General features: G+C 40.7%; 1 protein-coding gene across 1 annotated transcript; it reads right to left on the minus strand.

Moving 5' to 3' along the window:
• Nucleotides 1-228: 228 nt before the first annotated feature.
• Nucleotides 229-25,224, minus strand: RFX8 (RFX family member 8, lacking RFX DNA binding domain; the record flags this gene model as incomplete). The annotated part of the gene is made up of 14 exons (XM_010080476.1): nucleotides 229-512; nucleotides 4,023-4,137; nucleotides 5,237-5,331; nucleotides 6,866-7,019; nucleotides 11,228-11,286; nucleotides 12,720-12,870; nucleotides 13,483-13,596; nucleotides 14,106-14,183; nucleotides 14,269-14,397; nucleotides 15,422-15,485; nucleotides 17,020-17,082; nucleotides 20,700-20,786; nucleotides 22,279-22,340; nucleotides 25,101-25,224. Coding segments are annotated over 14 exons (1,579 nt in total), but the record flags the coding sequence as incomplete, so codon positions are not given.
• Nucleotides 25,225-25,606: the final 382 nt, after the last annotated feature.

Here is a 25,606-nt window from a genome sequence, read left to right on the forward strand (position 1 = left end):
GATAGGATCGTGCGGTGGAGGTAGGATGTGGAGGATGCTTGTGGCTTGAGGTTTAGGTGACATTGGACATAGCTCCATGCAAATCTATATTTCATTAGTTCAACTTTACACACAGAAAACCCCCCAACCAACCACACCCCTCCCGATCCCTCCCGATTTACCCAATTTATATATATATATTTTTTTTAAAATTTTTCTTTAAAGTTAATATTTATTTCACCTTGCTGCCTATGGCTGTTTCCACTGAACAACTTGGAACTCTGGAAAAACGTTGCTCAATTCAAAGTTGCTCTGGCTCTGCATCAAAGTTATGGGAGCTGTCTGTGGAGCATTGGCTTGAGGTTGCCCCTCTACAAAACAGCCCCAGAGATAGCTGGGCTCATAAACGCACAGAACAGGGGACTCATTTTGCTTTGCAGCCCAGAAACTTTCATCTCCTGTCTCCTCCATATAGGACAGGAAAATGTAAGTCACAAAATCCACGAGTAGCAAATTAAGCAAATGCCAGGACCCTAGGTTTAAAGAAAAACAAAAATAATTTTAACAATTTCTTCATTTGCTTACCTTCATAATGTGTTCTATTTTGAAGGGCTTCATTATAGTAATGGGCTAGGCAAAGTAGAAGACTAGTATTCATCAAATAGTACTTACAAAATTATGTACTTCCAAAATACAGCAAAATAGGCACCAACTGCAGATTTGAAACGTAAGCAAAAGCCTTTCCCCCTTATTTTTGCTAGAGAGGAAAGTGTACTTGTGTTTATTGGCTTTCCTGTTCAACTTCTTCCCCCACATTCACTGCTACTTGCTACTTGCAAGGCTTATCAATAACCACATATCATCTCCATTCTCCCCTCGGACAGATTAGTCATTCCACCTTTTCCCAAGAAAACCCTCTTACAGATGTCTGTATGTCTTGTATCTATGACATTAAATGACCTACCTTGCAGCTTGGTGCATAACTGCTGAAAGCCAAGAGAGACTCACTGAGGCCATTGACCTTTGAATCATACCTTGGTTGAAAGCCCTTACAGTAAAGAGTAGGTCTTCTTCCATGCCATAAATCTGTATAGGAATTCATCAAGCAATTCATAACCTCTGCATCCCACAAAAGTGTTTACATGGACATCGACAAGGAGATACCGCAATTCATATGAATGATCAAGGTTTACAGAGCTTTAAAAATGAAAAATACTGCCTCTTTTGATTTTATATGTGTCTGAGAAGTTGATGCTTCTGCTGTTCTTTTGCATATCTTTACATGATAGCAAAGTAAGTGGAAGGAGTTGTTTATCTATAGAACAAGGAAAGGGACTTCTATACTTGGAGTTCAAACTACACAGACCTGACAGTAGTAGTCCATGAGTGTTTCTAACAGTCCTACAGGTGTTTTCAATATATTCAATAAGAGTAACCATGAAATAAAAGCTACCACTCCAGTTGTCCCTTGGGATAATACAGAGCGACACAGTTTTGAAGAAGGAGTAGGTTGAAGCAGCTTGCTTTCACAAGAGGAATGCACAGGTCACTGTCCAAGCAGCAAGGCTCAGCCATACATCCCTGAATACCACAGAAGAGAGACCAATAAAGGAAATGGAGGTGCACCAGCTGGCATGAGGCTCTGTGATGGAGATTCGTAGAGGCACCTTTGCTGGAGAGGAGGTGGAGCTGAAAGAGCTGTAGAGGTCCCACTAGCCCTGAGTGCTGTAGCACACTTTCTCCTTGCTGCCTTACAGCGGGGGGACCTGCTCGGTTCCTCTGGTCACACTTGGGCATCACCTATGGGGAGGCTGGGCTGGAGAAGGGTAAAAGTCAATCCTAAATTCAGACATGTGAGTATGACAGCATATTATGTGCACCAGAAGTACCAAGCTCCAAGCAAGAGCCCCAGACAGAAGTAAGCTTGGTTTTCATTACTGGTACATGGTTTATTTTGGCAGGAGGCATACCACATTAACAGGACACTCACACATTTCCCTAATTCATTGTGTGTCCTCGGTGTGGATGCTCCTATTTCAACTTGCAGGCTGCCCACCATTCCTGCAAGAAATGCTGAAGAAATTTCTGAAAAGCAATGACCCTGAGTATAGAACTTTTACACCAGATGACTTGTTAACGTGATGGCATCAGCCTTGTCCACTAAAACTCGAAATCCTACTGGAATAGAAACATGGGAAAGAAGTGACGTTGTTAAGTCATATAGCCCAACATCTTAAAGAACCAAAGGTATTAAGAAAAATATAATAATGATCAAATTAACTGGAGCATCACAGAGGAAGATTAAAAGACATTTTTTCACACTCTCATATATGAGAATAAATTCAGTCTTAGTGCTACTGAAGTATAGCAGGAAGACTGTCATAAGTGGGTTGAAAAAATATCATTTGTAACTAGTTTAAGGAAGGCTCAGCAGAGGAAGGGATGCTCTCCATCAGTTGTGTCCCCAGCCACCGATAGCTTCAGAACAGGGAGGCAACTCATTAAACTCTTCTTGTGGTGGAAAGTGGGAAGAGGATTTCATCACTGTGAGGAATTCCAATAAACATTATGCTTCCAGTACTGTTCTTGGAATTCATTCCCAATTTCCTCATTGCCCAAAATACTGCATCTAATGTTGGAGAGTTTTGTGCAGCACTCCTCTGGAGAGAGAGAAGGGAATGATTAGTTTAATATTGCTGGAATGCAGCAGCTCATGGACCAGGGACCCTACTGTGCTATGTCCCCTGCAGACACAGAACAAAACTGATCCCGCTCCAGAGAGTTTGCTATCTAAATATAAGGCAAAAAGTAGCAGCTAGATGCAGAAAATGGGTACATGCATACATGCACAAACACAGACATTAATGAGGGAAGAGTACTGAAGAACACAAAAGGCAACGACCTTAACATACCCCTTTGTTACATCTTTCTAGGAAACACATGAAAGTATGGTTTTGAAGGAGAATTTCAAAGAGGATAACGAGGTTTTCTTTGGCTACTTTTGTGAAGCCCCATCCAACAGAGCAGGAGAAAATATGAAGGTGCTCCTTTGAAAATCTAAAGAGTGGTTCATGCAATTTGGGATCAGATGCTACTCACAGGAGACGGTGCGTTTCTGCAGAATGAACAACAGAGAGCGAGCCTCTGAAAGGTCTTACAAATGAAGAGAAAGGCAGGTAAGGTTGACGCAATATAGAATTGGCAGACACAGACTGAACTGATTCAAGATGTGCTTGTACCACTTCAAGCCACTTTGAGGGAACGTGACTGCACAGTCCCTTTTCTTCCCTTTCTTGCACTGCTGTGGGATGGGTTTGATGCTTGACAGCTCAGAGCCCAGAAACTGAGAGAAACCTGACGCAGCTAAAGGAGTGACTATGTTTCAGTCAGTTTAACACCTTAAATAGGCTTGCTGCTGGCTAGGCAAGCACTTATGTCAGTGTAAGGCATAAGGAAAAGGAAGGAGCACGTATCTGTTGTTAGAGGAACTAACTGCCATTTTGGTAAGTAGTTACCGCAGTGGCTCTGCTCTGGCTGAGCCTTCAGAAAGAACCTGAAGGACTGGGAGCTATCACTTGAATAGTGAATATAGGAATTTTTATGGTTTGGGGTATTAGTGTCCCCAGCTCTCCATCACACCCTTCTGCTGGGATGTGCAGCTCTTGTAGGGAGGGGGCGCAGAGGCTCACACCTCAGGCTGCTGATCCCCATATTTCCACAGACAAATTATGGTTTCTGCCAAAAGAGGGAGTCCTACCCTTCCCACCAGCTCCAGATGCATGCTTCTACTTTCCTCCCTTCTGCTCATCCTAGAGTTTGTCTCAGAGAACTAATCTGGCCGAAAACTAATTGTTTAATTTCCCTGTCCGGGCTAGCCATGTCACCAGGTGAATGGAACTGCTTGATGGAAGGAAGATAGTAGGAAGAAGTGGTGCTCCTATTGACTGTAGCATGAATTCATGTCAGTTAAAATGATCTGGTGCCTCTGCTGTCTCACAGCACAGAGGGGCGTATCAGACGAGAGTCAGAAAGATCCTGCTTACCAAAACTCTCTGCATAGTTGAGCGTCATAGCCTTGCCTACTGCATTCAGTAGGAAGCTCCATTTCAACTGGAAATCCGATGCCAGGTTTTTAAACTCCTCTTTACTCCTGCTTGGCTGCAGACAGAGAAAAAAAATTGCTTACAAAGGTGGCACAAGCAGTTTTTTGATAGAATCCTAAAATAGCTTAGGTTGAAAGGGATCTTTGGATATCATCTAATCCAACCTCTTGTCTAAAACACGGCCAGCATAGTTCAGACCTTGTCCAGCCGAGTTCTGACTACCTCCAGGATGGAGATTCCACAGCCTTTCCAAGTAACCTCTTCCCATGCTTAACTACTCTCATGGTAATTTTTTTTGTTTGTTTGTTTTATCTTTTGGAAATCTTCTTTGCTGCAACTTGTGTCTATTGCCTTATGCCCTGTAACTATGAACCCCCAGGAAAAGTCCCTGCTCTATCTTCTCTATACCATCCTGCGTGGTAGCTGAGGGTTCTGTGAGATGAAGGCACCACAGAACTGCAAAGTACTATTCTTAATTTAAAAAAAAAAAAAAAAAAAACAAATTATCAAGATAAAGAAGTACAGTTTACCCTGCTTCTTCAGAAAGGGAAAAGAAAAACCTCTAACCAGTGCCCAGACTCAAATTAATTGGTCTGGCAACCAACCGAATACATGGACCCACTGAGCTACTGCTAATTCCCAATCAGTGATGGAACAGGTGTGGTAGAGCTGGTAACCTATGGAAAGGGGCATACGCGAGGATGATCATATTTGAATCTTTCACAAGAGCTATAGACATTGTACTAGAAATTATCCCTCTCCTACCACCTGCTAAAAGCTAACAGTTTCATTAATCAATGATTTCAGGAATCATTAAGTGTTCTCTTCATTTTTACTAACATTTTTCTTATGAATTTTGGTTTATTAGGGACTGTTACAATATGTGTCTATGAAATGAGAGCAGATACTGAAACCACCCGAGTGGATATATGTGCAGAAATATGCTCGTAGTTGTTTGCACAGATGGAATTTTTGTTTGCCAATTAATTCCCCCCTTTTCTGCAGCATGCATAAATTGTATTTATGCAAATCTGCAGTCTGGTCAGGTTGCTAGTGTACAGTGTAGCTCCTGCAGACTAGTGGCAGTTGGCATGTAGCAGGATAAATGATGTGATCACTCTTTCTTTTCTGAAATTATTAAATTAATTTTATACCTGAATGACAAAAGCCTGAAGATTTGAAGACACACAGTTCAGGAGAACCCGGATATCTGTGCAAGGTGCCAGCAAAGCCATTAAGTCATTCAAACCTATGAAATATAGAAGGGAAATCATTATTTGCAGTGATTGGTTTGCTTTTTGGTTTGTTTCTTCTGTTTTTAGCTTTTATTTTTCTTCTATCTTTAGCTTAAAATATATGAAGACATCTATTTTTAGCATTATGATTAATCTAATCATGCTATTCCTTTACTGAGGAGTAGTACTCTACTTTGAAATCAGTCAGAATTCATATTTATGTCCATTTCCACCACATCTACACTGGCCTAGTCATCATGGCAAGAATAAACATGTCAAATGCAAAAGCTTGAATTTGGTTATATGCAATAACAATTTACTTATCAGAGATTTTATGTGTTTGAGAAAAAAACATCTTGTTTTATCTGTTGAAGGGGAGAAAACAGTTTTAAAACAAGAAAATACAGAATATTCTGTAGACCCTCAGAAATACAAATTATATTGCCAGATACCAATGCAGCTGTTCCCCAAAAGCCAGATGGTACAACACTATTGCACCTCTCTGAATTTACACCCTTCTAACTGAGATGTCTTCCTTCAAGAAGGCATATGGATAGGGTCTGTGAAACCTTGCTCATTATAAGTAACAGTTTGGAAAAGCAACAAAAACAGTGAATGCAATAAATACCCCTTGTAAGAATACGATTATCATTAATGTAATGAGAAAATGTCATAAAAGCGTTCTGAGCAGCATTTTTGATGTTAAGCTGTATATAAATATTATTTAAATGGTTCTCCCAATGGTTCCATGAAGAAGGCAAATTATTATTCCCACTAAAAGCAGTAATGGAAAGGTTCTGGCGCATCCTTTGTCAATGAGTGAGTCGGTGATGGGCCGGGAACAAACAGCTGATGTTTCCCCCCGTCAGTTCTGTGCACAGCCTTGTTCAACTTGCCTGTCTCTTGCTAATAATTTATATGGCAGCCCATTAATCTAAAAATTAACTTGCCATTATGTTCCCATCCCTTTTCATTAAGTTGGCAAATGCATTATGTCATGGCTGCATACAAACTTGGCATTTTGTTGTTCACAGCAACACATCTATTCCACAGGCTGCAATACAGTGAAAGGACACAAAAGCTCAAAGGCCAGTAGTCCTTGTCCAGTTCAGCATACAATATTTTAAAATCTGGCCACAAGAAAAGATTTTGTGTACTTCTATTAATAATAGAGGACAATGTGAAATGCAACTCTTGGAAACTCCTTTTTTTTGTCAAAGAAAATTATAAAAAATTAATATCCCTGTTTGTCAACCTTCTTCTAGAAGGTACATCATTTAGTAACACAAACCCCACTCCTACTGCCATAGAAAGCTTTAAGAGAGAGTCAGAATGGAAAGCCTTTCATTCTTTTTAAAGTCAAAAGGATATTACATGTTCCATTCTCAATTTTCTTGGTTCTTTTCCAGTACTTCAGGTCACAGCAAGACTCTAATTCCCATTAGGGAAGATTCCATGAATAAACAAGAGGAAACACTGGAGCTTTAACAATGGCAAGCAAGGGCTTAAGTGGATAGACAAAATATAGCAAAAAAAAAAAAAAATTACATTTGAATTCTATGTCGTTCTGCAACTCCTCCGGATCCCTAAACTTTTGAAGGAGGTTTCCAGGCACATCCAGAAATCCCTGATTGATGACCGCACGCAAGTCTGATTGCAGAACAGTGACTTTGCTCTCGCTGTTCAAGACTTTTCTCATTGTCTATAGAGAATAAGAAAACAGTTAATGCCTTTCATTTTCTCAAGCCCTTAACTCAGTCAAAAAGCTTCCCTTATTCAATACTAGACTTTATATAACCAGTCTCCAAACTGGGGCGGGGGGGAGTCAAAGGAGATGGATCTTAAGTTGTCTTCAAAAGCTTTTTCTTCTGGAAGATATTCTTTTCAATGACACTCTGTGTTGTTGTCTGTGATGGAGCAGACAAGGCTAACATGCTTGAAGTATCTGGGCAATTGCCTGGGCAATTGGTTTTGCCTAGAGTTATTATAGTTATGTCAAATAACAGTATTTTGTCTAGAACATGGAGTGGTGTATCAGTGCTGAATTTCACTCGATGTTACCTGTCCTTAGTACATGTTTCAATTAAATTCGAAGACAAGTTTTTTCATGTTGCCCAAACCTTTGAGAGGGTAAAAACAACATTAGAAATATGGTGTTAGTGAGAATAAAATTAGTTGTGATTTTATCCCATTTATCTGTTTATGAGTCATTTGTGAATGAATCTGGCTTCATATTTGTCCTCAAAAGTGTTACTTGCACAGATATTGTAAACAATTTCAACTTGACATTTGATCCTCATCTCTTCACTTTTTGTTTATATATTTGCTAATGTCAAAACTTATTGCTTCAGATTCTGGATTAAATGATGAAAACAATGAAGGAAATTAAACCTGATCCATTAAGATTTGTTAATCCGTACATTTTGTCTCTTGCTTCCATATTGAAATCAATAAGATCCTAAAGTCTTTGTTGAGTTTTGGGCTTTTATATGAGTAATCCATGTCCAGTTTGGCCTTCCAGGGGAGAAATATTTCTTGTAAAGTTCAGAAAAACTTCAGGATTCATAAACATTTTTAAAAAATCACACTCACCAGGTGCTTACCATGACCCCACAAGCAGCAGTGAATGCGGCAGCCCATTTGTTTGCAAACGTAATTCCCAATCTGGCTATTTTTCTTTTTCATCATTCTGCTAGCTTTACTGAAATACCAAAAGCACTCTGATTCACACTCAGTAATCCTTTTCGGCTAAGTTAAAGATGAAGTCTCTTTCCTTATTTTACTTGGAGTTTCCAGTGTCAGAAGAGCTGCTGCTTACAACAAGAACACATGACCTAAAGGCTGGGAACTACCAGGGGCAGTACGCTGCTAGCACCTGACTCCATGGCCCGGTGTTTTAAACTGATCCCTTTAGCTATTACACTTCACTATACTAAGTATAATTCTCTAAATGACTAAGAGCCACCTCTGACAACACTTAAATACAGTTTACCAGAGGCAGGAATCAGCCTCAAGAAATGACAAGCAGCATATTCACATTCCTTTCTCGCAGGGAATTTACACCTTTTTATGCTTTAATTTGCTCTAATTATTTCTGCATGTCCAGGTAGCAGCAGCTGTCAGCCTGCCTTATCTACACATGATGGGTAAGTTACTTTTTTTTTCCTTTCGAATGCTGACCCTGCCAAAATAGTTCCTATTTTATCACCATGTGGCTAAATTATTGCGCAGTACTCTCCAAGAGAGGGTGTGGTTACACCATTTGGAGACTGCAGCTGCAGAGCTCCTTGGTGGTACTTCTCATTAGGATCACTCTCACCTGCTTTGGCCATCAGTCTCTAGTTGAAATTCAAGGTGCATTTTAGACAGAGAAGACTGCAAAGGATGATGAGATTAACTTCAGCTTTGGATAGAAATGGCTGAGGAAAGATGTGATGGAGATTTGCAGGGAGAATTTCATGAAGAAGGATGGAAATTTTAAAGGTTAAAGAAAAATAAAGTACTTTTTCACACAACAAATAATCAGACCCTGCAACTCACTGCCCCAGGATGTTGTGGATGCCAAAATCAAGCTATTGAATACCAAAATGTGGATATAACTTTCATCTCAGATTGCTGGAAACCAAGAGAGCACACTGGAGGAGTGAGGTATCACTTCTCTACTCATAACTACTTCACATGAGCATCTGGTGAGGGCCACCAGGAGAGATGGGATACCAGTCCACACAAGCCTAGGATGGATTCTTGCCGACTAAAAGACTCAGCAATTCTTTCCGAGGGACGTCCACCTCCCCATGAAGCATCTGCATGTTTCTCACAAGCTGCAAATTTTAAACACCTGTGGTGTTCAACTAATCTGGTGTCCATTGGACAGGGGAATACGTCTGCAGGAGAATGTTTAGCTGGTATTTGTTTCCTACTCTCTTTTGCTGGAGCCCAGTATCCATGGCTTTGGCAAGATCTCTAACAGAAATTGTAATAAAGGCTATACAGCTGCTGAAAGACTATTGGGTTGCTCATTTACAAGACTTACATAATTTTACTTATTGAAACGATTGTTTTTAAATTACCAGTGGGACTCATCATCAGGTACACTGCAACTCCTTTGCCTTTCCCTTGTATTTTAAAGAGGCTCTAGAGAAGGTGCAAACATCATCTACTTGTGAGAACAGTGCCAAGAGCTCGTTAGCATGAACAAGAATCAGGCTCAGAATGCGCTCAGCTCTAAGCATAGATCTGACCCCAATTCTCGGGTCTGCTAGGTTCACTTTGTGCCAGTTAAACAGCATAAAGGGGATGTAGAGCAGCCAGAGGCTGCCACTAGAGAATTGCCCCAGCTAGACTGAAATTCTCTTGCCCTAAATCTTGAGGGTGTAAATTCAGTGTTGATTCTCTGCAGCTTTTCTGTACATTAGCAATAGGCAGGGAAGAAGCAAAAAGCTGCAGCCAGCCCCTTGACACCACGGATCGGGCACAAGAAGGATGATGTGAAGTCTGGGTACACAAATCTAATGCAAATGACAAGGAATAGCTGGCACTTGCAGTCTTGCTGGATCGCATTCTTCGATGGATAAGGAGTACTGCTTACGAGCACATGAAGCTGAGCTTTTCAAGTATTTAGTATCTCCGAGGGCTGCTGCAGTAAATGGGAACTGCATGTGTTCAGCACTCCACAGAAGTTGACCTTTTGCCTGTGTTAGCACACCTATACATGTTTGTGCTTTAATATTTTTATTTTTTAAAACTTTTTAAAAATAAGTGAGGTGTGTGTTTTGTATGCTGCTGGTGATTACGTTCCTCCATAAAGAAAAGCTACATTTATTAAGGAAGAAAGTGACACTTCTGTGCAGTCTAAGAAGCCACAGTTCCCTGCCTTCCTTCCCTTTATTGTGGGGACACAGTGTAGTGATTTAAGCCAGGCAGCATGTTGGGAAAAATCTTGTACTTGTTCTTTGAAGGACAGGAGAAAATATACCACCTGTTCTCTTCTGCTTTCTTCCCGGTTCGTGACCTATCTCTCTGTTGTGGCCTGGACCACCACAAACCCCAAGGGTTTGGAAGTGTCCAAGGACAGCAATGGAAGGAACACTGCAGGGAGGGCACAGCCCCTCATAAATAATGCACCACCATATGAAACAATTTACTTTGCAGTGTTCAAAGGGTTAAAAATGCAGCTCCTGGATGCACCTCTGTAGCTGAGAAGAGTGATACTGTAGAGCAAAAAGCAGGCAGAGATATTAATTGTTAGAGAGATTTTTGTCTCTTTCTTCCTAAGGAAAAAAAACAATCTGGGAGATGACCCTGAGGACAGTTCAGAGGAAACTTCCCTGCAGCACTCCTTCTAACACTGTCTGGTCAGAGTATGGAGAACATTTTTCCAGCTGACTCCCTGGGATCCATGAAAAAGGTGAGGGTCTTGTACCCTCGAAGACTTCATGGCCTGCTCCCCGACCACGCGGCTTCTCTGCAGCCGTCATATGGGTGATTGCCCTTGTGCAGGCTGCTGTAGCACTCCTCAGAGAGAGTGGTCAGGGCACTGTGTAAAACCAGTTTTAGAATAACCCAGCATGTGCTATCTGACTGGCTTTTGCATGGCTGGGAAAAGAGACTGGAAACTGTCATCTAACCTTTCCAGCTGCTGTGATGTTCTCCTCTCCATTGACTATATCTCAGAGATATATTTCAGAGAACCCAGAGGGAGGAAAGGGGCTCCTCAGCATACTTACGGTGTGGGAAGAGATGGACAGGAGGGTGAGCATTATTTGGACCATGGTCAGTATACAGATAAGAACAGCTGTGCTGCTCCTCTTGTCCTACAATGGAGCATCTCAGAAATAGTCCAAACTGCAGATGGGCTGCTTGAGTGAATGAGATGCCCAGCTTCTTTGTTTCATGGATTCTGGAACATACCTTGGCCATGTTAGAAAGGTCTGTCTTTCTCCTGAGTCTTGCAATAAACGCTGTAACTTCTGTTGAAGAAGAAGAGGTGGATGTTTCATATCATTACTATTTTACAGTCTAAAAGATGCTAAAGAAGACAGATCTTTTGAGTTAGAAAGTAGATCCCTAGGGGAGCAACAGGCTAACAGAGGGAACAGTGAGGACACTGAGCCAGCATTATGGGCTGGGCTGGGGACCCTCGCAGTTTAAAGCAAGCACACAGAAGCTGCCCAGGTCATCACTTTTCCTTCACTGCAAATCTGTTAACCCATGACACGCAGGAAAAATACTTCTAATATTTTTTCCATTAAATACTTCTTAATCAAGACTAATACTCTTTAATGTGTATGGTTTAAGATGAATGAAAGCAACGTTAATTCTAAACCTCCTATATTTTGTTTAGAGGGTTTACATTTCCACCTTTATACATGAATAATTCTGCAGCACTGTTAATAGAGTTGGTTTCTTTGCTTCTATTTTCTCCTGTTTATAATGTGTTGCAACTATGACAAGCATGGTCCAATAATATCCTTTTTAAGAATAAAATATAAAATAACTGATTCTTAGTTACAGGAAGATCAAGTATAAAGCAACTTACAAACTTCTGTAGACAGGCAATGGTTTTCAAGTGAAAATTTCTGTTTCCCTGAAGTTCGTACAAACCAGAAAGACCAGGATGTATATGCAAAGGGCTGCAGCTAGTTAATTACATATACTTCCATGCACACACATGTTAAAAACATGTTACTGTCAAGCATTCAGATGTAAGAAGTACCAGAATTAAGACTGCCTGCAAGACTTCCTTGAGCATATGAATGCTAATACAATCTTTTGTCTACACAGGGGCCCTGCTTTCCCACTGGGGAGTTGGTCTTCACTGAATGAGTAACTGAGCAACATTATGTTTTAGCCAGAATCTTCAGCATCATATATAAATATATGTATGTATGTAGGTACGTATTTACAAACACACACATATACACACATCTTTGTACAGTACAGATTTTTTCAAATCCTCCTCTAATGACAGAGTCATAGTTTCCCTATGGGACTGTGGCTTTTTTTTCCTTTATTTTGAACTGTGCTATAGCCATTTATTAATTTATCTGCATAAAACCGCTTGCAAGGTGAAGAGACAGTACCTAAATTTCAGAGGGCAGACTGCATGTTATTCAGTCATCTACACAGCCAAAGCGATTATTGCAAGAGAAAGATCTTTAAAAAGATTCAAGTACACTTTACCATGAATTTGGAATAATTTTGATTAAAATTCATTCTCACACATTATCTGAGACTATTTATTTTGAACTGTATCAAAACTAACTCTACACCTCACTACTATCGAAGTTACGTCAGCTAAAAAAGTTTTTAAAATAATTTCTGTAAGAGTCTTGTAACGCAATCTTCTCTGCAGTTTAAGCAAAGATTATTTTATTGAAATCTCTCTATTACTCAAACATACCATTAGTTTTGGCTGTTTTTAGCGGTAACGGAAACTCTTGCAAAGCATTGAGCAGCCAAGCTTCAACATTTTTACTGAACAATCTGATTGACGTCATGTGTTCCACAGGCACCTCCTCCAGGAAATCGTAAAATAGGATAGTCTCTATTTCCTAGAATACAAATTCATGGAGCTGCACATGACTGGTGTACTACAGATATTTACAGCAGCAGGAAACAAACTTGTATCGATAGTTGAAATGTAAATGTAAAGAAGCCCGCGTTTTTTCTCCCAATTAAGCAATAGCTAAGCTATATTTATTAGCAGAAGGAAAAAGATCCTAACAGTAAATGTCGTTTCCTGAATTAATTACTAGACGCTACTTAATGATCTGCTGTATATAAGAAGAGAATTATTTTGAGCAGAAAACTGCATATTTCTATGTGGAATGTCACGGAGAAATGCAGTAGTGTTCTCAAAGGAAAAATAACTCTCATGATTTGGAAAACAGTTATCAGTCAAAATTTCAGTCACATAACCTCACGCCAGAACCACAGACCACAATTATAACAGCATACTCCATTGATATTAGGGACTTTCAAAGGAATGTATAGCAGCAAAATGAAAGTTATCCCAAATTCCATTGGCTCCTTAAAAAATCCCAAAGAAGTCAAAAAACAGTACAGCACACAAGAAACAGCTGGCCCTTCTCCTCAGGTAGAACTACCAAAAAGACACAAACACGTAATAACATAATTACATCAAACAAGTGTGTCTACAGTACCTTGTATAGCTGCCTATCGTAGCTTTTGAACAGCTGGCATACATCTGGCAAGGACATCAGTGCTATTCTTTCAGGCTGCAGAGACCTCCAGAATGACATGATACAGTTTTCCACCTGTCGCACAAAGTCCTTCATGAATTTTCACTGATCTTACACTTGTGAAATGTGAAGCATAATTCAGTAAAACAACACGCATAAGCACAGAAGCAAAAGAATGACTGTGGAGCTGTGTTCTTTGCCTGGCCCCATCCTGGCCAGGCTCCAGCATAAGTGGAATCATCCTGGGGCAACAGGCTGAACCTTGCAAGGCAGTGTCAGAAAGAGGAGAGAAAGAATTGTGCCATTGATATGCGGATATAATGAAAGATATGCATCCATGACCTTGTGTTTTGTGCTGGGCTGGGACCTGTTGGTGTGCTCAGGATATGCCTACAAACTCAAATTCTCAGAGAATCTTGTGTTAATTAAGTATTCATGAGTAATTTGACCGAATGCTACTTTTGTCTATAAGTGATCCTCTACCTTAGATCAAACCATCAAGTAAATAAGGTACACAGAAACAATTTTATCCTTGGAGTTCTTTGCTGTCATCAGAATGAGTGTTATATAAAGCAAAGGCATACCTCGTCAAGCTCGTGCCTTCTCACCATATGTAAAATATCTCGACAATGGCTATAGTACTCATCGGCAAGCAGTAGAACCTGGAGAAGGTGACCAAAAAGAGGGTACAAAGAGATCACACAGGCAAAGAGCTAACTTGTTTGCTGACCAAATACTTGAACATACCATTTCGTAGGGGTATTTCTTTGCTAGCTCTTGCTCCCAAAGATAGAATCTGCTGAATGTAGGCCAAGGGTACTGAAATCTCTCCATTTGAGTCTTCAGATAAATGACAGGTGGAGAACAGCGCAAATTCTTGCTCTTGATTAATCAGAATTTATTTGAACAATAAAAAAAAAAAATCACAATTATCTTCTATTCTGTTAAAGGTATTAAGTACTTTCTTGAAATTGTATAACATAATTTTTTAATAAAATGTATTTCTTCAGAGGAATGCTTGACCTTTCTTTCAGAAAGTAAGGGTGGATGAAAGAAACAAGCATAGCTGACTAAATATTTAAATCCTAAACAGTACATTAATTTCTTTTCAAAAGCAGTGAATTTTTAAAGCTATACATATCTTCCACATATATTTTCTATAGCACTCATGTCACAGTTGTAACCTTCTCAATAAGGCTCCAGATAGTTGGCTCTGCTGTCAGGGTGACAGCACATTTCTCATCAGCTGTCATTACATTCACTTCAGAGCACTCATTACTGCACTCGAGTGCTCCATAAAAATAAGACAGGCATCTAGTCTCTCCTTTTTTTTTGTCACTTTGGCCCACAGAAGTTTGTTGCTCATGTTCTGCTGGCTGACTTCCAACAACCCTGGTGTGAAGCCATCCCATGACAGCACACGTATGGGAGAGCTGCCACAGGGTAGCCCTGCATCTGCCCTTTTCGGTGAGGAGGGGTTGCGCTCCTTTTTCTTAATAATTTCACAGTATTTAAATACTTATCGTGCAAATAAACTCTGAGTGCATTGAAAAGGCAGCTCGGCATTGCTAAGCAGCATGAAGGTCTGCTACCGTGGGCCTCAGACAAGGAAGGCTGTGCTCCACTAACTCCCCTAATATTCAGAACCTGAGCTGACAGCCACAATTTCCCCTCCCAGTAAAGATAAAATTATTTGAGCCGATGTTAAGGCAATGAAAACAGTTAGCTACCAGGTGAAACAGGAGTGGGGGAAGTAAGCATTTAGTGAGATTATGCAGGCAATCACTATTTTGAAGAAGATGATGGGTTAACTGTGTTTCATCAGAACATATTCTATAGCAGTTCTAATTAAACACACAGACAGATATTTTCTTAAAAGTCTAATGTTTCTGAAACTCACGGTTCTTTGGTTTTGGCTATTGCTGTTGTAACCAGCTGCACCTCCAGAACTGCAGGCATTCCCACTGTGGTAAAACATACAACAGAAAAACAAAAAAAACCCCAAACCGTTAAAAAAGCCCACCAATTTATTCTGTATTTAGTAAGAAAATGAGCTCAGCCTGGATGGAGTGCATGAGGGTGGAGCATTGTGTTTGGGAAACAACCCGCCCCCCATCTTTCCTGTCATTCAGCACCCCATGATTTTCTAAGGAGTCTGACATCTGCATTTTAAGGTAAAACTGAACCATTCATTATAAAGACAGCAAGGTTATTAGCCATTTAACAGTGCAATGTCTTCCAACTTCTTTCACCAAAATCATGGTTTGTATTTGTAGTTGCAGCTCATTTGGAATGATAATAATAACTATAAACATGCAAATAATGAAAGTATAATCATCCTTGTGCTTTGATTTTATAGTGATTCCATTTTATGCACCCTGCATCAGTTTACATTGCTCTTTCTTTTTTTGATTTTTACCATTGTCCCCCATTTACTTTGCAAGCCTGCCGTGATGTGCCACATGGTCAGAATTCACCTGGACGTGAAGAGGCTTGACCACTGGCTTTTGGCTGGAAAGCCAGAAAGGCAGGCACAGGAAGCAGTTTTCTTGCTTTACCACCTCCTACCTCTCTCCCTGCCTGTTTTGCTGAGGCTAATCCTACAGGAGGGAGAAGCGATGTTGCTAGGAAAGGGACGTGCTGTGAGAGTTGGATTCCTCCAGTCAAGCCCCCATCTGCTGCCGACACCTGCTCACTGTCTGTGAAGGCATTTCAAACTCCAGGGTCCTTTTGGACTCAGCTATTTTGAAGGGTGACAGGCAGGGGCTTTGTAGAAAATGTGTTTCCACTGGTGACTGCCAACACTCAGGCTATCTAATCAGATCCTGACTGCCGGGTTTGACTGCTGTGGTGTGTTATAAGCCAGGGTACCACCATATATCCTGAAGGAGCGGAAGAGAAAACATAGCAGCTTATCTGCTTGGAAACTCAGACTGCTGAAAATGCTTCCTCATGCTTCTCACAGGACTGACCCTTGCCACCTTGAAAAATTACCTTTCCCTCTGCCACTACACTCCGCTATGAAGGTGGTGCTCCAGCCAAACAACCAAACTGTCTGCTCAAGACAGGGCACAACATTCATGTTGGGTGTGTTTGGTAACACTATCAACTCTTTCTCCCAGACATATTAGAATTGGTGGCTGGACAAAGGGAAGAATGTGTGAGACGTTTCATAATGCTTCTTTCAAAATGGGTCCTTCCTGCAGAATTCTAAAGCCTGTGAAACAAAATTAATGAATATTTTCCAGCTCCTGCTCTCCCTGAGAAGGCGGCCAGCTGTATCTTCTGGTGCTGCTGCTATGGCAACACGGATCAGCATCTCTCTCCTCCAGTGAGCTGGCTCCCTGCTCCCCCCATGTGGGGATGCCAAGGTGCGAGAAGGGGTGCTGCCTGGCACCCCCAATACCCCAGGAGCCAGATGGGAGCTCAGTGACAATTAAGTGCAAATACCTACAGAAAGCTAACATCCTGCTGTTAGCAAAGGGGGTTCGGACTCACCTGGTGCCCGCAGAGGTGCTGGGTTGACAGGCAGAGCTGCTCGCTTCCTCTGGAGAGTGGTGCCTGGGGAAAGACAGGACACACAAAACAGGAGGTGGGTGGGAGAAGGGGAAAATGGGTGACAGCAAAATCACAAGGAGTTTCACCATGTCTCTTGTAGAGTTTGGATGATGCTGTGCGGTGGGAACTAGAACTAAAATGGGAAATACAGTGGTGGGGATCATGAAAAAACTAACAGAGGAGGTGAATGGGAAGGACAAAGGGAAAATGAAAAAAGGGAGGGTGGTGAATGTGTGTGCTGTTGACTACACTGAGATTAGAAAAGCTAATTTGCTGGAATCATATCAGATTTTTTTTTATTAAAAAGTCATGGGTTTGCTTCACTAGAAAGTCAGAAGCCCAAACTTTCCCTATTACTAGAATCATAAAGTAACTCCTATGAAGCTAAAATTCACTGGCATTTTTTAACACTGCCATACTTCAAGCCTCCTTAATCTGACAGAGCAAGTACCATTTTAGGTACTCAAAGCTCCCCTTCCTAGAGGGCACCTTATTGTAAGGCAAATCAGTAAATACCATATTCCCTCAAATCTCCATAATACATTTGGAGACCTCATTGGGTACAGCTGTGTTTATTTACACTGCTTTCATAACATCATCATTAGAGCTGTGGTACACACATGTAAAAAAAAATACAAGATCTCTAACCGAACCAACTCACAGGTACTGTGTAAGAGCATCCTCATCAGTCCTCGTGTGAACACCTTCTAACCCAGCCAACCAACACATCCGAGGCCCTGCTGACTATCAGACAGCAAATGCCTTCTTTGGAGTCAAAGGCAAACCATTATAATCATACTGCCATTTCTATGACACCAACAAGCAAAGCTCCCAACCTGCCATACCCTTCACAGGCCCAGTTCCTCACTACCAGCACCATATCAATTGCTGACTATCTCAATATGGCCAAGAAATTACTTTTCCGTAATTAGAGACAGTGGATCATAGTTTTGAAACTATCCCTTTCTTCACCAGCCCACAGGCTGGGTGGATGCCTTCGTCTCTCAACTGGTTTCCGAGCTCCAGCTTCCCTTCAGGCAAATGCAACAGAAAAAGCATCTGCCTTTTGGACTCTTCAGGCCTGGGAGGGAACAATAGTTATTGCAGGTAGAAAAGTCATCAAGTTTTCATTACTCTTTTTCTAAATTTCAGTTTTCTAATTAAAATAATCCAGAATTTGCCATTGATGGTTTTATCAACTTCATTGGATCATGAAAAATTAATTCTGATTTCAAAAAGTACTGACCTTTACTGAGAGGACAGTAAAGAAGAAGTATTTCCTTGATGTGTTCCTGTTTATTTGCAAAGAAGGTACAAAACTCAATACAGATGGAAAGAAACTCACTTATTTGGTTGAAGCTGCTGCTTATTTTGTATGTGGCCTATTTTTTTTTTTTTTTTAATCATGCTATTCATGCATCTCTGGCTGCTTTTTGTGCTTTTTTACTGCTTTCTCTCCTTTTTTCCCCCACTGTCCTTTAAGAGACACAAGAAGTAATTGTGACACGTGGCTACCCAGGTGTTGTGGGTGTGCACGTTGGCTCAGGATACGGACATGTGGCTGCATTTAGAGTGGAAGCTGTTCTACTTTCAGCTGTCTGGCTTCACACACCAGCTTAGTGACTTCTTATAACTGTCTTCAATGAAGCAAGTGTCAGATGAGGTAATTTTGTAGTCAAGAGACTTTTCTGTTGCAACTAGGAAGATGGGTTTTGTCTGAATACATTCTTTATATATATTTTTTTTCCAAATCTGAAAAGTTATCCCAAGAAACTATATCAAGATCACTAGATGACAGGTTATGTCAACTTCCTTTTCCTTGGTTTGACCAAATGAAATACATTTTTTTAGGAGCAGATGCCCAGGCAGGCACCTCTAGAGCTGGCTGCCCTACAGTTAAGCATGGTCTATAGTGTGTTCCCCAGCCGATCAGGGAAGGATGGCTCGTTTCCATGAGGAGGGCCAAGGACACAGGCTCTGCTGGCATACGTGATGCTTCTGGTTCCCATCAGTGGCTAAGATCCTTGTTTCTGCACCTGGCCTGGGGTTAGCCAACACCACTTCTTTGGTTCCTCCTACTTTTTGTAATTTTTCCTCATGTTTCTAGGCTGGGAGGAAAAAAAGCAACAATTCAAATTCTTCTGTTCTCTCTCTCATCTCTTCTACGACCAGCACTAGCAGCTCTCCTACTCTGCCTAGCAAGATTGCTGTTTTCAAGAAGAAAGGCCAGCAGAGACTTAACCAGAGACCTGCAGTGTTCCTTGAACAGGGGCCAAGACCTTTCCTTGTTACAGATGTCAAATCTTAGGCCCGTTCTCACTATCCTGGGTGCATGGGTAGCAAGGGCTATCACTTCAGTAAGGGTCTCATGAGAAACGAGCTTCAAGTTGCCTATGAATAATTTCTTTGGTCTCACAATAACCCATTGCCACTTGATCATCTGCAGAACCTGATTTCTGCCCTGTCCCATTCTTTACCATTGTCACTCTATGGACTTCTGCACCATTACTCTGGTATAAAACCCATGGAGAAAGGCAACAAACCTATGGGTGTAATTCTTCCACGCTCTTGCAGAGCATGCACTTAGTTAAGTAACTATAATGTAAAAATCACAGACACTGGAACAGTTGCATTGTCACCAGAATATCTGGGTTGATTTGTAGGCCTCAGACATTCATGCTTTAGAAAAAATGCTGTATCTCCATGTTAAAGAATGGAAACCAAGGTACAAAATTTATCCATATATACATTAAAGTAATGTGCAAGTCTGGTAGGGAGTGAGGATATAAGCCTGGTCTCCAAAATCCAAGGCATAGGCTGCACCTAGTTTTTTTCTCCTGTTCATTTGAAAGGAGTGTAAAACCACTACACAATGGCAGCATTTCCCATAGTTTTTTTCTGGGGAGAAATGCAAGCCTGTGGTTTGTTTATCTCAACCACGAGCTTAACCGTGGGAATGCTTCCTCATCTGCCCACAACTGGAGAATGGTCATGTCTACACTCTAGTCTGCCAAAGTATCTTACATTGATCAATTATTCTTAGACTTTTAATATTTGCAACCAGTTTATACTCGCCTTATACATTTTCTCATTGTTGTTCCCTTACTGGAGGTGATTTTAAAATCTGAAACTTTAAAACAAAGTGATGGAAGTATTTTCAAAGTAATAAGCCTCATTGTTTCAAGTTGTAAAAAAACCCCAGATAACATGATTGCACGTAGGACTCTTCAGAACAGTATGGTCATTTATACTTCGGTGCACGTAAGGAAAGCGGTACAATGTCATGAAGCGATTTCAATAAGTTTATTTAAGCTCCCATTGTAGAGTCTCAATATATTAAGCTCTTATTTTAGGTTTGGCACGAGTTCCTGCTCTTAAGATCTACATGGCTAAAATGTCTAATCCAAGGAAGTCCCATTAGGCAGGGCATGTGTTCAAAATGGAGCTTCTCTGTTAGAGAACAGCACTTAATGGCACAGCACTTCTCTAGTGTGTATAATAAGAAGAAAAATATAATACCTTTGTCAGTGTTCAACAGATGATTTACAGACTTTTCAATACAGATAATATATAGACTGACATGTGGCATTTTATGTTTAAAACATTTTTAAAAATCTAACCTGTGATAATTCTCTTCAGACAGAAGAGAGCAATAACGTGCATAAAAGGAAGAGGTTGACTTCATAGCTATTCCATCATAATGATACCTAGAAAATAAATTTTAAAAAAATTAACGGACAACCATATGATTTTCAACAAGGCAGCAAATAATTTGCATTCCTCCTTTGAAAGCAGATGATCATTCTATTTAAAGAAGAAAAGACCAAGTAAAAAAAGGTACATTTGTTTTTATATTCTGTTGAAAATTCATTTTCCTCCACAGAAGACAATTGCACAAACTCTTTACAAACTCTTTTTAACAGTTTTTGACCTGGAATGATACCTTCTTCTAAATGAAAAGCCAGTGAATGGGACGCAAGAGACTTCTACAGGACAGTTAGGGAAGTCAGACACCAGAGTCTCAGGTGACAGAGGTCCCCGTATCCCCACAGAAGCTGAAGGACTCAGTGCAGTTCCGCAGCCATTCACAGTAGCTCAGGGACTGAGTGGCCCATAGGGTGCCATAGCAAGCTAAAACCCAAGAAACCTGCCAGACATTCTCTAAGGTTTCTCCTGACCTTGATGAGCAGCAGAATGGCCATCCCTGCTATCAAGGTGCTACCAGCTGGCTCTCCTCAGGCTGGGCCACTGGGAAGCCAGGGCAGCAGGGCAGTAATTTTGGGCCACCAGGAGCCAGCAGCAGGCAACCTTCTGCTGATGGGAAGAGAGAGCATGGAGGCTGGGGGCTGTCACGCACCATCCCAAAGCCTGCCAGCTATGAGGAGAAGCCTGGGAGTGTCTGCGGTGAGGCACTCACAGAATAAAGGACCTTGCTAGATCAAACTGAGAGCAAATCTAGACTAGTGGAGAAAAATTGCAGATCAAGTAAGGGCATGTCTTTCTCAAAGCCAGTACTTGACAGCTACTCAAAATGCTTGTAAAATTACTGTGTCTCAATGCCCTTAAAACATCCCTTTTTCCAGTCTGGATGTTCAGAGTGTGTTTACAAGTTTTGACATTGAATCGATAAAAGAGTATCAAACCCTCCATGCTTAGAAGAAGAGAGGGAAGAGGAAAGAAAGGATGTGTAGGAGGAGGACCTAAGGTGGTCTGATTTGAAAGGTTTTAAACTGTTTACAACCTCCAATACATGCTGGGTCACTCCACAGATATGTGTGAGGTTGAAAAGCACAAGCACAGACATTAATCACGGCTGCCACCCCCGTGCATCCCAGAGCCAGGCTTTTCTGACCCTGTGTCTCAAGAGCTCTGAGTAAGGTTGTGATGTCTGGCAAATGCCTCATGCATGCCATACTGTAACAGCCAGTACAAATCAGAGCACTAATTGTTTAGAAAACAGTCTGATCTGGAATTCATGCCCTACCAAAGCAGTTCTGATGTTGTGGGTTTTGTGGAATTAACTCTATTTTAATGCACTTGGTGACACCACGAATCACTGGATCTTGCGATGTATTACGGACTTGCAACCAACAATTCAGCTGCTGTATTGCAGCACTGGAGCTGCAAATTTGTCCATTTTGAAATTTTATTAAAACAATTGTAAATAACATTTTTAAACAAAAGAAGCAAAACCAATACCTGGTATTCCCTCTTGTGCCCAACCTTCTTGTCCCCAGATCTGGGAAAACTCTCCGAATAAGCTAAAAAAACCAAACAGAAATTTAGAGATACTTGGCAAATTCGTTCTAAAATTCAAAAATGTATCTGCTACTTTTTTTTTTTCTCCTTAATCACTTCTTTTGCTTTCCGTCATTTGCAAGCTAATACCTGTCCTTACATACCTCTCAAATGGAACTATTGAACTGAACTCAATCAGGCTTTTGTTGATTGAAAGATAAGTAATTTAAGGGATTACCTCCCTCAGGTAGGAATTTTTTAGACTAGTCTGTTTTACCTTGCACTGAAACACAGTCAGTGCACACACCAGGAGACCACCCACAGTCAGGTGGGTGTATCAGCTAGGGGAACTCAAACATACCGTGATTCTCCAGTACTCTTCCAGTCCTGCAGGCCTTAGTCATTTGAGTAAGACTTACTCACACTAGGGACTTTGCCCACCCACTCACTCTTGCAAAGGAGTACTTGCAGGATGGGGCCTGACTTATCTGTTTCAAAAGGACCTGGAATCATCAAGCTGCAAAGCAACCTCTTGACCATCGTGGTGGTAAATGTGAACTGAGGTCACACAGTATCTGTCAAGGTTAGGTCCTATAGAATAATAAAATGCTGTCAGGATAATAATCCACTTCACTATGATTATTCTGCATGAGCTGTGCTGTGAAGATGGAGACTAACCCAGGACAGCTGGAGCTAACATTCTCTATATAGCAGGAACAGAGGATTGAGTGCTCAACCTTAGTGATGAGTTAGGGGAGCCGCCACTCAGCAGCGAAAAGCTTGGACTGTGCAAAGTGCACTTTGCTGATCGAAAGGCCTGCTAAAGGACAAATTTCCCCAACTCACACTGACGTACACCTCCAGTTTTAACAATGTAGGAGTGGTCCTGTTCTTTGCATGTTTCTGTGTGCACCCACCCCAGCTGTTCCCTTTCTCAAGCTGGTATTTCAGCATAATCCTATTCTCCTAAAAGGACAGCCTGGGAAACTGGGGCTTCTGTGGCATGAGACACATACTTCTTCCTACTGCCTCTTCTACAGAGACAGCAGTGTCTTTGGGCAGAAGGATAGGGCAGATGAGATTATTAGTGTCTGAAATGATCACAGTTTCATTCACACTGAGCTTGACTGAGAAAATCCTTATAGTCTACACTCATGTAATGCAGTCAGTTTACTACAGCTTGATGAATTACTAATAGCTCAGCCCATTAGCTAGGCCATGGTAACCGACTCCATGTGCACCTTTAGTTTAAACCAGGGTTGGTGCAGTTCCTGCCCTCCTCAGCCTCTTGCTGCATGCTCCCACCTCTTGGTGCAGAAGGACAGACCATTTCAAGTCATTGGGGAGCTGCACCCCAGCTTGCTCACTTGAGATGTGTTAACTTGCACCTCAATGTACTGGGTCAGTTAAGGCTGTGAGCAAACAGTTGCAAGCAGCGACCTATAGCAGCTATGGCTCATCAGCTAAGTGCTTCTGCGTGACCAGACTCATGCTTCATCCATGCCTGTCCCAACTTCAAGGTAAAATGCGTTAACTTAAACCACAAGAAGGCTTATCTTACAGGTGGTAACTCAATCACACTGGAGTGCCTGACAGCGTACAGACAGGATGGGATTAATTTTACCTACGCGGCTACACGCTAGAGATGTCTAAGCTAGTCACTGCAGACTCTGTAGTCAATGGAGGAAAACAGGCAGTCCCAAGGCACATTTCATCTGAGCTGCCCGAGATGACTCATTTAGGGTGAGAGGAATAATATGTAACTGTTTATTTCTCTCTATTAACTACCATGAGATTTTAAGGTGACTAGCTTCATGGCAGACATCTACCCTGAGCCAGTCATATTCTGCCCATGGGCTTGGCTGATGGGTGATGATCCATTAAGCTATGGTAATAAATCACACTCATCACTCACTCAAATCTTGATTTTAAGTAAGAGATTTAACTTAACCAGTACAAAAAATCAGATTCAACAGAACTGAGACAAATGATTCATAAAACAAGGTTATCTGCAAAAATGAAATGGATTTCAGGTACAATTTTTACTTAAATTAGTTAGGTTTTGTGTTAAAACCATGCTCAGTAGCTCCTACCATGGGAATTAATAGAATAATAATAGTGGTATAAATAGGAAAATCTGAACAAAAAGTCCTAAGCAACAAATAATCACAATACATTTTTTTTCCATAATTTGTTAAATAAAGTTGAACAGCTATGAGTGCTTGTTGCAATTGGGATTTCTAAATGGTAAGTGCTCTGTGGTTTGTCTCAACCTCCATGTATTAGAAAAGTGGAACTGTTTGAAAGAGATTGGGTTTTACAGCTGCATTTGTTTTGCTTGGGTGAATGTGTAACAACTTTTTTAGTGTGTGTTTGGAGCAAAATCTCCCCAAGTATGCTTAAAAAGGAAAGTATAAAATTATGTAACAACCGAAGGGGTCTTTTAAGGACAGAAGAATCAGCTCCACAGGACTAGTTTATTAACCTTGTGCTTTTTACCCTGGTAAAGCTTTGTAAAATATATTGGCCAAAGAAATCTTCCCTAGTGTGACATATACCAGTTCCCTGAAGAAAATACTCTACCACAAAGAATACTCTTTTCTCTAGTATAACTGTGTCTACATGAGGACTTACCAGAAATACATTAGAAAAGACACAAGCATAATACATTACATATTCATTCTTCTCTGTCATTTAATCTCTTTTAATATACAGTGTGTATATTTGATCATCAGTTTTTCTGTTTAGGTATCTCTGCCTCTTATATATCGTCTACTGAGTACCTTTCCAAAGGTGGCTGGATTTACTTGACACTTGGTATTTGGACTGCAGCTTTCCATATACAATTCATATAGTAGACAACGGGGTACAGTGCATCCTTCACACAAATAGAAATTATCAGCTATCCTTTAAAACAAAAACATTAATTGGTTTATGTCAGAATTAGAAGAAAGAATTGTTAGCTTGTGATTTTAATAGCTCATCAGGTTTATAGTGTACTCTGTAATAGTTATTCCAATTTTATAGAAGCGTAGACTCAGAAAGATAGCTACTACATTTATGTTAATTCATATTCTGGGAAAAAAAAATACACTTTCATATATATATATTTTTTTACTATGTTTGTTATTAACTTTTAAAGTTCTACTTCCCTTGTTTCCGAAATGTAAGAGAGGTCATGTGAGAGTCTGCTAAGAAATTAACTAGATCTTATCATTTTTAATAAAAAAAATACGACTTAGTAGTATCATTGTAACATTAACACCAATACAGAAAGTATTATAATCTC

The sequence above is a fragment of the Pterocles gutturalis genome, unplaced genomic scaffold, assembly GCF_000699245.1.
Source record: "Pterocles gutturalis isolate BGI_N339 unplaced genomic scaffold, ASM69924v1 scaffold18774, whole genome shotgun sequence".
NCBI classification, from domain to species: domain Eukaryota; kingdom Metazoa; phylum Chordata; class Aves; order Pterocliformes; family Pteroclidae; genus Pterocles; species Pterocles gutturalis.